General features: G+C 47.7%; 1 protein-coding gene across 2 annotated transcripts in view; it reads right to left on the minus strand.

Moving 5' to 3' along the window:
• Positions 1-1,056: 1,056 nt before the first annotated feature.
• The window catches only part of trrap (transformation/transcription domain-associated protein), a 115,896-nt gene continuing 104,897 nt past the window's right edge, over positions 1,057-12,055 (minus strand). For both annotated transcript variants that reach the window (XM_080021039.1, XM_080021038.1), the window contains 6 exons: positions 7,864-8,089; positions 7,456-7,673; positions 6,526-6,710; positions 5,271-5,474; positions 3,402-3,596; positions 1,057-2,228 (listed from right to left, as the gene is read on the minus strand). In XM_080021039.1, coding sequence (XP_079877165.1) covers positions 1,944-2,228; positions 3,402-3,596; positions 5,271-5,474; positions 6,526-6,710; positions 7,456-7,673; positions 7,864-8,089 — 1,313 coding nt within the window. In that variant the 3' untranslated portion in view covers positions 1,057-1,943. The remainder of the gene's footprint in view (positions 2,229-3,401; positions 3,597-5,270; positions 5,475-6,525; positions 6,711-7,455; positions 7,674-7,863; positions 8,090-12,055) is intronic.

Genomic DNA, 12,055 nt, shown 5'->3' on the forward strand with positions numbered 1-12,055 from the left:
CCACCCTACACCGAGCTACTCGGCTGTAGCTGAGAGACTTGAGGGCGGGGGTGGAAATTGTACCTTCCCAGATCATAGAAAAAAATATCGCTTCACAGTGCGCGTTACGGACGTCGGCACTCCGGAAACCCCTGTAGCGTCGTGGACTGACTTTGAAAACGGCCGCGTCCACATCACGGCTTCCCTCCTCGTGAATTCACAGCAGGTAGGCGAGCTCGTTGAATAACAACCCAAGGGCACTTTTCTGTACCCTGGTGGTGGGTTCTTGGTCCCCCCCCCCCCCCCCCACTGTAGGTGATGCAGTGGAGTCGGGATAAAAGCGGTTGCTCAATTGGTTGGAACCCAATACTTACACAGGGCGTGAAGCAAATTTCACCAAAATTTAACACAGATGATCAACAATCCCTCTCTCGATCAATAAAGTATTGCAGGTAGTAGTAAAGGGGACTATTATATATTTGGTAGGTAAGTAATAGGTAGAAATAGGGAAGGTCGTGAACTCATTGATTCTATAAATTATTAGACAAGCTTCCTAAAGGTCAGAAAAAGCAAGGTAAGGTGATTTATTCCAAGCTACTCAACCCCCCCAATCTACAACAAGCATTTAAACCATCTGGTAAGTATAAGGGTAAGTATCAGGTTCCGCAATAGTTTCAGGGTTTCATAACATCAGAAATTAAATATATGGATGAATACAATCTGATAAAATGTTTATTTTTGAAATTAAGACAATTGTAAGACTACTGAAAGACTAACAAGGCGCAATATTTGTAGTATTTGACATTTTTAAGGATCAGAATGAGCAGAGGATGGCGGGAGTGATGCGGTGTGTGCATGGCAGGATTTGAAATGAGTGATTAATGAGACGTCAGCTCCCTTTGTGACCCTGACCTGTCAAACGTTTAGGCCTCAAAGACCCCAGACTCCTGAGGGCTGGGGGGGCGGGGCTTAGAGGCCAACCTGATTACACCCCAATCAAACGGCAAACAAGGCAATTTCTGCACTTTCCTAGAAAGAATTTTATTTAAAAAATAAAAAAAAAAAGCTTATTTTACAGAGAAAATTAAATTAAGAATTATAACATTAAAGAATAAAAAAACAACTCCTCAAAGCTGCTCATGCATATTGACATCACACAGGCAGTGTTCACATCCTATCGAGTAATCAGTTTTTTTTTTTTTGTACAGGAGAACATCAATCTGCACTGTGTTCGAACACAGAAAAAACGGGAGTTCAACGTTTATTCAGTTCAAATATAGATTCCTATTCAAGGGTAAAATATGAAACAGGAATGATCAATTTGAGGCTGAAAAAAAACAAACTAACAAAAGCTCATGGAGCAAAATAACAAGTTGTCTCTGTAAAGCAATTACCAAAGGCTGATTTAGAAATGGCAAAAGAGAGAAAAAAAAAAAAGTTTACAACTTGAGGGATTTTTCTCGCTAACAAAGGGAATAAATGATGATGGCTAAAATTGTTCCACTCTTAGGGTGCAGATTGAACAAAAAATAATAATAATAATAATAAAAAAAAAAAAAAAAAAAAAAAAGATAAGCATTGGTACCTGTCTGTTATAAAAATAAATACGTTGTCCTTCGAGAAGACACGAGCAGTTTCCATATAAAAAACCTCTTGAATACATCCTTTACTTCGTCCAATGAGGAGCAGTAGAGACACTTGTAAGCATTTGGCTCGATTCATTTACAGTTTGAAAGCCATGTCAAACCCCTTCATCAAATGAAGTGATAGGTTTCAGTTACAGTGTGTGTGTGTGTGTGTGTGTGTGTGTGTGTGTGTGTGTGATTTACAAATCGCCCATAGTATCAAAATGAACTAAAATCACAAAACACATTTCCGTCCCTCATGTCTTCCATCGCAGGAACCGTTTAGTGGTCTTTGCACCTCCATTGTCCCTTCCCTCCTGCAGTCAGCGCGGCCGCTCCTCAGAGCCAGGGGTGCCAGGCCGGGTCCATCCGACACAGGTTGTCCAGGCTGTTGGCAGCGGCCACCAGAGTGTTGACCTTGCTCTCCCCGCCCTCAAACTGGGCCAGGTTGTGCAGGCGGGTCATGATGGCCGTGACGGCCTTCTGGACCAGCGAGACCAGCTGCTGGGAGTCCATGTTCTCCGGCTGGCCAGCGGGGGACAGCGGCATGGACGTGTCCTCCTGGGTCTTCTTGTGCCAGGCGATGATCTCGTCGCGGAGGACCGCCTTCAGGATACCGTCCACCTGCGGGGGAAGCAGCGGGCAGCATTTTCTTAAATTAAAAAAACAAAGTTTAATCTGCGGCTGGGTTTGTGGGAAACCAAAGGTGATAAAAGATGGAGATTATAGATCAAATGGCAGCTTTGGCATCTCACTTTTGAAGCAACTCTATTAACTCCGATTTAGGATGGTCTTATAAGTGGGAACTTCGGTGCATTGTTAGCGCCTCATTACGGCTCAAAGTGCTGAAATACACCACCACCGGGACTGCAACAGCAGCCATCACCGCCCTTCTTGGGGTACATGCCGTCCTCACGGCCTTATCTTGGGCATTTATGTGGTTCCACACTCTTGCTATATTTGAGATGTTTGCCCGAGTGAGTGTGTGTGTGTGTGTGTGTGTGTGTGCGTGTCCACGGCAGCGAAAAAAAAACCCCGCAGCATCATAACTGGTTCAGAACCCGGCGTCCTGTTTATTTGCGTCTTCAACGCCGCCTCATCTCCCCACATCACTCTAGCGTCGGGTGCAGTGGAGCTCTATACATAGAAACCACAGACCTGTCATTACACCCCCCCCCCTCCCCGGGGGTTTTGTTTTTGGTTTATCTGCACCCGGCTCTGCGTTCTTTCTGGGGTTGTACCTTCCCGGGGCTTGACGGGGAGATGAAACTGAACCCAGGGCTTTCATTTCCTCGCGGCAGAGGGCTGTTATTCTAGTGTCACGGCGACGTAGGTAGTTTAGTGTACCTCAAACCACGCTGCCAAACGCTCAACGGTGACAGATTTGTTTTCCCGACGGCGTGCATTCCTCCCGGTTTCCTTTGCCAAGGTAGGTGTAGGTATACACACACGGATTTTGTTTTAATGCTATTTAGAACAGTGGTTCTCAACGTGGTGGTCTCCTGCTTAATGATTGAGGTAACTTTGCCGTTATTTTATTTAGCAACTCCCTCACTATAGTATAGACATATGGAAGAATGGATGTGTGTGACATTGAGGGTCCGCGAAATGAAAAATGCTGAGAATCACCAGCTCAGAAGCAGACTCATTATGTTACATTCTTAAAAGGGATACGGACGTTCCTTTCTTCGGCAAATCAGTAGACAGACGTTCATTTTTTACTGGCAGTTCATCCACTGACCTCAAGCTATCAAAGCGTGGGTTCTGTGAGGTGATGGTTTTGTCAGGAAAGCCTACCTTGAAGTTGGGCTGCGCGAAGCACCGCGCCACGGCAATCATGGAGGCGGTGAGCGGGCCCGAGACGCCGATGGTGGTGAGGAACTCCGAGATGTTTGGCGTCAGGCGGAAGGGGACCGGCCGATTGGCGTCCAGGTCGCCCGTGGCGTCATTTATGTCAAAGCGGAAATAGGAGACGTTCAGCTTCCCGGTGTCCTGCGGGGAAAGAGGGCCCAATTAAAAAAAAAAAAATTAAAAAATTGACGGATTCCCTTCGTGCTCCTTGGTCTTCATGGGAGAAAACAACCACAGACAAAACCACAGGCGCATAACACCAAAAATGGCCGCCGCCATCGATCTCGCCGCCATGACGCAGTTAAACGCCAAACTATAGGCAGTAAGACATAGCAGTAAATATATATACGGCCGAGTTTCATCTTTAAGCCTGCACTTCTGTGCGAGAGGGCCACAGCGTGGGCGGCCATTCCGGGGATATACTGTAAGCCGCACCATATGAAGGGGTGAGTGGCTCTGGCACATTTCATTCCACCCCTCGCCCATACACACACTTCTTTCCAAGTCTACCCTCTCTGCACTGCCTTGCTCCTTTCCCTTACCCGCCTTTCATACCTCCATTCACGTTCTCCTCATCCACCTCTGCCACTCACGCCTTCTGGCATAAGAGAAGGGCCTTCCAGCGCTAAGCTACAACAACAGATCTCCCTGGAGGCCAACAATATGAGCCTACAGACAGCTGGCTGAGAAAACAGTCCTCTGAATGCTAATCACCAGTCTCCCAGCCGACCAGAGCCCGTTTACATTTTTTATTTGATTTTGTTACTTCGGATAATACGACGGGTAAACAGCCTGGATGCGTCACTTCGGCTCGGCTGCAGGTCAGAACCGTAAACTCTGCGAGGACTGATTGATAGCGGGTAATCTTTAGAGCAAATGTCAATGGTATCAGAGGGGAAAATGAAAGAAAAAACGGCATTTCGGAAGGTTACTAAGGAAGCGGAACGGGGCGTGTTATGGGCCAAGCGCTCCATCTGCGACTGGGAAGATAGGTGCTGAAATATTTATGTCCATAGCTGACATGGAGCGACGACGACGTTCAAACACATCCAAGAGGAGAAAGGAGAAGATGCGTCTGTTTAAGTAGGGTGGGGCATGACGCTGTGGCTGCTCTGTTTTGTTCTGGTGCTCTCCCTATATGGGTTTGTTTGTGTGTGTGTGTGTGTGTGTGTGTGTGTGTGTGTGTGTGTATACGTCCTCCCAGCTGTAATCCTTCTGTGTCTAATGGGATCTTCGGAGTGGAACAGGCAGAGAGGGGGCTTAATACCAGTGCTTAGCTGCCCAGAGGAACGCCTGTCAGCAAAGGCCGATTAGGATCAGAGGGGAGGGGTGGGCGACTGACACAATCATCTTTAATAATGACTTTGAGAAAGCCGTCTGCCGACCACAGACACACACGTACACACACACACACACACATATATATATATATTTATATATAAAAACATACAATCCCATCCCATCTTTTCTCGTCCCTCTCTTGCTTTCAGAAATGCACGCGCAGCCTCTTCAAATTGAAATGTCTGTGATGGCTGTGGAGCGGCGGCTGACTGCATATAACAGGCTGTCAAAACATCCAGAGTGTTGACAGCGGCTGGCTGACTGATAGGGCCTCGCATGAATGTCACAGGGGAGAGTGGTAATTCATACGGCCTGATATGGAAAAGTGTAATGATGATCTCTTAATGCATCCATGAGAGTGTATACATATTAAATTAGTCCCAGTCGCACTGATCCCTCTTGCCCTTGACCGACGGACTCAAAGGAGCTGCGTGCATGTGTGTGAGGGGTTTTATGCGTGTGCTTGGGTCCTACCTGCGCTATCTGAAGCATCTCGGGGTTAAGTCTGTTCAGGTGCAGCATGAACTCGGCCAGGCCGATCAGCGCCAGCTGGATGGTGAACATCTTCCGGAAGGTCCAGTAGTCGGTGGCGTTGGGGAAGGTGTGGAGGGCCCACTCCTTCAGCATGCTGCGAGGCACCATGTTGCCCTGCACCTCCTTCAAGATGTCCCGCAGGACCTGGGGGAGGGAGAGGAGGAGGGATAGATGAACAGTATGTCAGGTGGGCATCTAAGGGGTGCAGAAGCAAGCAAATCAGAAACAACTTTTATACAGAGATCCCGCAATATTACTTCAAAGAAGATCCGCAGGACGGGGTGACGGAAAACATGTCCCCTTCACGCATGGCACTTGTTTCGTTACATAAGGAAACGGAGTAAGATAAAAAGGGGTAAAAATAGAACTTTCTTCTTAACCTCCTTTTAAAGATAGAAATAACCTTCTTCTTAAACAATAACACTGTTTTGGCGCACGGATGATGGACGACCCACCGCTAGCAAGCCGTGGGTAAAGTCAGTACTGTTGGAGAGGGGGCGATCCTCCTTTAACGTTAATTTCTCACTTTCACTTATATATGCGTGCTATATGACGTCACCGTGGTATTGCAGTTATCATCACAGCACTAATTATGTGTTCCATATCAGTTATCTAATGCCCATTCCGCCCATTTCTGCTCCATGCTCCAGGCTCTGACAGGACTTAAGAATTTTTTTTGGAATGTTTCTCTACATGGGAACTTCTCCATAAAGGAGGCTGCAGCGAACCGTGTGCGTAAATGAACCCATGCCAACAGCTGTCACTATCATGACATTTTAGTTGACAATTAACTGTCAAACTTGCCAATTGTTGCCATGTAGGCAATTATTTTGCTTCAACTCAACTGATCACCTAATTCATGTTGTATTTTCAGAATATACATTTCTAAACGTTGGCTTTAAAATGTCCCTCAAATTTGGATTGAAATACATGCTTGTGTAATCGTAACGTTTTTCCAAAATCATCATGGGCTGTTCAGATGATTGAAATCAGCCAATTATGTAATAATTGTGACGGCTCGGTCCATGCCTCAAACCTGTTGTCCCATAGTTATCTGTCCATCCAGATAAAAGCAGTGTCGACAGATTTAGGGCTTTGACCTTTAATTTTGTCTGACTTTACTTATTAGTACTCTTGACATATGGTTGAATATGGTGTTGAATTTGTGGACCTCCCAAAAACAAAGCCCCTGTACCTGGTGGCTGGCCTGTGCACCTCTGGCCTGTACGGTGGCCAGACGGTCGTAGTAGCGGGAGATGGGGTTGTCGTGCTCGATGCCCTTCTTGGCACAGCGCTGCTTGTAGATCTCCACCAGGGACAAGGAGGAGGGGTTGTCCTCCACCAGACGCATCTGAGGCGACACTGCCACCACCCGGGGCACTGGGGAGGGAAGGATGAGGGGTGGGCAGAGGAGAGCGGGAGAAAACAACCGAGTCAGCCAGCTTTAGGAGGACTGTCAACATTTGGCTTGCGTGGTCTAACAAAAACAGCTTCATGCAAAGCCATGTGAACCGCAGGTATAAACCCCAGACGACTGAAATACTCGGGTGGTTGTGAAACGGCTGCAGTGCGGGGTCACGGGGGGCAGAAATGCGGCATACGGGACGGTGGGCGCAGTCTAAACATTTACGAATGCTGGCACACCTTGAATCACCGCCTACCCGTTCCATTCCATTCGGGAGGAAATGAGCTGGACGGGACCGCCAGACTCCCCGTCCAGATTCCCCCCTTAAACAAACCAATCAAGTGCAGAAACGGTGATTGGGCAAACATCTGGCTGAACGCAGACCTCCAGGGAACGGCAGGGGAGGAGAATTGCATGTGTGCGTGTGGGTTTGCAGGTTTAGATATCTCTTACAAACAGAGAGTGATTGTAAGGCAGGGAAGGTGCAAATAAAAGGGGAGACATCAGTGCCAATCATGTGGGGTTGACAGTGAAAGTGAGTACGTGTCAACATCTCTGCTCTAAGGACAGGTGTGACGGAGGACTGGGGGGGGGATAAGAACCGAGCCAGACCGAAGCAAGAATTTAAGCAGAAGACGAATAGCTGCCCAATGGGACATTGTGGGCAGCTGTCCAGTATGTGCAGAGGAAGATGATGTTGCATCATATGTCGTTTCTCACCGGTGAAGAAGAGGTGTCTCTTGGTGGTCTCCTTCCTCTTCTCCAGGCAGGGGTTGAGGAGGCGCAGGAGTTGCAGGACCCTCTCCTCCCGCCGTGACTCCGTCAGACAGGCGTCGTTCATCACCAGGTAGGGGTAGATCTTGCCATTGTGGCCGCGGATATAAAGACGCCGCGCCGCTGTGTTGTGTTTCTGGACAATCTCCACCCGGGGCATGAATCTGGATGGATGGAGGGATGAAAATGTGTGGTGACTGTATGATCTCATTTTGTGTTTTTAATCAGATCAGGTCCAAAAATAAAAACGGCTACATTTACGAGTTGACAGCGTGACGTGGCTGAACGTCAGGAGCTCCGGAAAGCTGAGCGTCACCGCATACCTATGAAGGCCAGTGGGCCGAGCAACCGTACCTGGCGATTTTGATGTAGTAGTGCGTGGGTTTGGGCATGAGGAACTCGCCGGGGATCTCCACCTCAGCCGTCTGTGCAGAAAAGTTGCTGAGGAAGCGGCACTTCTCCTCGATGAGGAAGAATTTGGGCAACTGCTTGGTCTTGGCCTCCAGGATCTTGATCCACTTCTTCAGCTTTGAGATCAGGTTGTGGAGCTTCATGGATCCCGGCACACTGAAGTCAAAGTCTGATAAATAGAGCGAGAGAGCCGTTAAAGATTAAAAGCAAACTTAAAAGCGTACACGAGCATGGAGCAAAGGCTACTGTTAAGGTGCCCTTCAGCAAGTCATTAACAGAACCTTGATGCTCCATTTATAGGACTTTGTTATAGGACATAACGGTATCCGCTGCCTTCCGACATGCTGGCGTTCCTTCAATGCGGTGCAGATTCGGCTTCCATTGCACGTGTCAAATGTGTCACATAAACGTGTGAGATTCCGTCAGCGCTGAGAGCTCAGGGGTTGTTTTTTTCCCCTCCCAGCTCTAATGCTGCAGAGGGAACAAAGCGATAAAGACTTCCGTTTTCCACAAAAGCCCTCTGGCACTTGCGCGTGTCAGTGGTGTCTTGAATTATCTGATCAGGGCCAGGTGATTGAGGGTATCAAATCTTGGAAAATTATGAATAATTTATCTTTGCGTTTTTTTGTTTTTTTTTCTCCTGGGTCAGGTCAGCGCTTTTTAAGGATGCCTTGATCTTTAACTCACTTTGTCTGGTTGAATAAAGGTTTACAACAGACACATCTGCACACTGCTAACACTTGGCCCCGAGTCTGTGGGGAGAAAAGCAGGCGGCTAAATGTTAGGTGTCAACGGTGAATAGACAACTGTTCCTAAAAGACAGATCCCGGGCAGACTGTACAGTTAGTTCTTAGGGCTCGTCAACAAGTACAGGCAAATTAATTATCTCTTTTTTGGCACCCGTTTGCCTCATAACACTGAAGTATTGAGTAGGAGCACAGTGTAATGTATAGTTAATTATGGCCTCGAGAAAAAGGTGTTGCTCATAATTACACCTGGAAACTGTCCAGTTGGAAATCAGTGTTTCAAACTACTAAATAGGTCCCTGGGGCGGTTGATGTTCCCTGCTCAAGGGGACATCAAAACAAAGTCGGGTGTGTTTGTGTGGGGTAGGGGGGGGTACACCTTTATTGTATGATCAGCCACAGTAATAACAGAAAGAGGTAAAAGCAGCCGGGCAGCTTTCCATTCAAGAGACGCCTCTGGACATCTCACACGCACATGTGCACACGCAAACACAAACACTCTTGTGGCATCGGTTTTAATAAGAGCCATGAAACAGCAGGAAAGACGAGGAAGTGCTGTTTTGGAAGCTTTCCATATTTCCTGGAGTGAGCCCTACTAATACCTTAAATAAAGGCAGCCCGTGCTCATGGCGTACGGCTGCGGGGACTCCTTCGTGAAACCCTGCCTGCCTCCATGCCTCCATTTCACCTGCTTGCAGATTGCCAGGAATACTGAATGGCTCCCTGTGAAATTGGAACTCAGCAAAAATTTCAGGAACATAAATGTGGAAGATCCCATAAATAGAATAACCGTCTCCTGATCCGCTACCACTGTGACACCGTGACATTCCTTTAAATCAGATATAAACCCTATTGCCTGTGAAAAAAATGGTCCCGACTGCCGACAGGGCAAGCAGAGCAAGGCATAATGTAAAACAGACATTTTGTTAGATTATATTTTAATGTTATGAACAGAAGCAGACAGGATAAAAAGATGTCTAACCATTCTTAGGGTCTTGATACATTGCCTTTTTCTATCTTTCCTGCCTCCCTTAATAGCGATGCGATTTCCACCCTTCCAACCATTTCCCTGGGCTCCTCTAGCCCGTCTGATAGAGTGTGGCTCGGGTCAAGGTCATCCCGCTTGACATTTCAATTATGAGCCAATATAACTCCAAGTGACACCAGTAGCAATGCATTTTTATCAGGGGTCGTCAATAACACACCACAAATTAGGATAACCCTTCCATTGCCGACGGTCAAAAACATTCATTATAAATGAATTTGTCGGTTTCATAAACTACGGCTTAAAAATCCGACATGCTTAGCAAAGACAAAGCGAGGCTGCAGTCTTCTTTGAAACGAATGAACTTTCAGCCGTGAGCGGCGCATTGCGCAAGACGTAGAGCAGGTGCAAGCTCAACTGTGCGTGCACCTGTATTGCTCACCAATCAGGCATCATCTGAGAATTAAGGACAAGGCTCGGGGTATTTCACCTGCCGCTCCAACAATAAAATCCCACATCTAGAGCCTCGCGTCCGGAAGTTTCGAGGCGTGCACAAAAAACAAAAACAAAAAATTAACCGCTGTGCAAAATTATAACTTGCAACAAATGAATGCTAAATGTCACTTCAGCGAAAAACAAGTGAAAAATTACAAAGCTAGAAAAGTTGTTTTTTTTCTAGCGAAGGCCCTCTTCAACAAAGGTCCATGCAACGCATCCACTCCTAAAACAGTAACTCATGCAAATGGAGTATGCTGTAATTGGATTTGAATGCATCCCTGCTGCCAAATGTTATGTGTGCACACATAAACCCATATTTTCCGGCCCACAAACCCCGCGGAAGAGAGCGAGCCGCTAAGGCGGTGAGGGAAGAGAGCTTGGCTGCTCAGCGGTTCGGCGAAACCCTGTTTGTTCCGCTCCGGAAGCCCGCCGCGGTTTCTCCCTCCAACGCCCTTGTTCCCCGGTTGCCGTGGGCACAGCTGGGCAGCCACCGTCGCCCGGTGCCGCCTGGCTGCGCCAATACAGCTGGCGCACCGACATCTGGTGGAGTTAAACACCGTGACTCCATCTCTATCGCCCTCGCTCCATCTCTCCCTCTCTCTTTCAGTTATTCATTGTTTTCCCTCTCGTTCGCCCATGCTTTAACAACGCGCTACCCCTTGCCACACCTGTCTCATTTGATTCTTTCTTGGCATGCGATGCATTGTTCTGGAAGTGTCCAACTCCCAATAACGGTTATCCGCTTTTTGTCTTTCGGAGGTGGACATGAAATTAAGATATCTTGTAGTCTTATTAAATAATGATGAGAAGGAGTTCCGAGGACACAAGTTAAATTGTTTTGGATTCTGAATTAATGCGGAAATTTTGCCTCTTCGCCGGCTTCCAATCCCATCACTTGCTCCCTCTTGTTCATATCTGTCCATTCTAGATCTCCTCACGCCCATTAATCTGGAACCGTCCATCTTCCTCTCTTCCGGCTGAGCCTCTCATTTGCTGCCCACCACGCTGAGTCAGCCAGTCCTCCATTTCCCCCCAGCTGCTTTTCACCCACCCCCCACCCCCCATCTCTGCTCTACCCCAGGGCCAAACACATTAGCTCTGCTGGCTACTCTAAAGACCAGCGGAGGAGAAAAGCACAGAAGAGAAGAGAGAGAGAGAGAGCTGGGTAAGTAGAAAAGGGGAAAACAACTTGGACCTGTGCATGTTTGTGTGTGTGTGTGTGTGTGTGTGTGTGTGTGTGTGTGTGTGGTGTGTGTGTGTGAGTGTGTGTGTGTCTCTCATGGTCACAGGTAGTGGAGAGAAGCCACGAAAGAGGCTTGTTTGAACACTTGGCACTTGGGGGGAGTTGTGGGGGGTTGGGGGGGCGGCAGGCATTCCTTGTTTAAACCAGGAGGCCAGTGAACTATGGTTCAACTCCCTTATGTAATGTAGGGAAACAGAAAACAGGAGGATGATTGTTTTGAGGAGAAATGTCTCGGCGGGGGCCTTGGCTGAGCCCGTGCTGCACCTGTCCTGCTGGATTCTTACAGTTCAGGCCTGAAGGACAAATTTAAAATGAACATCTAAGAACGGGAGTTCACTTTTGGTACCCATATGCTCCAAAACCCTTAATCCATGCATATTCTGACTATTGACTTTCATGAACTAATTTAAAAGATCAGGATTGCAGCCCCAGCACACTGACATGTGTCACCCCAACGTGACTCTGTTCAGACACACCACATCCAGATGTGGCAAAGGGCCCACAGCTCTGAGAGTCAGCGGGCTAGATGACGACCAAGATAGTGGACGGGGAGATCAAACTGATTTCGACAACGAGGCAAGGCAATTTGTACATAATCAAAACCACTGCAGTGTGTTACTTGGGGCGCGCGCACACGCACGCACGCACGCAAGCAACGCACAC

The sequence above is a fragment of the Zeus faber genome (genome assembly GCF_960531495.2).
Source record: "Zeus faber genome assembly, chromosome: 20".
Classification (NCBI taxonomy): Eukaryota; Metazoa; Chordata; class Actinopteri; order Zeiformes; family Zeidae; genus Zeus; species Zeus faber.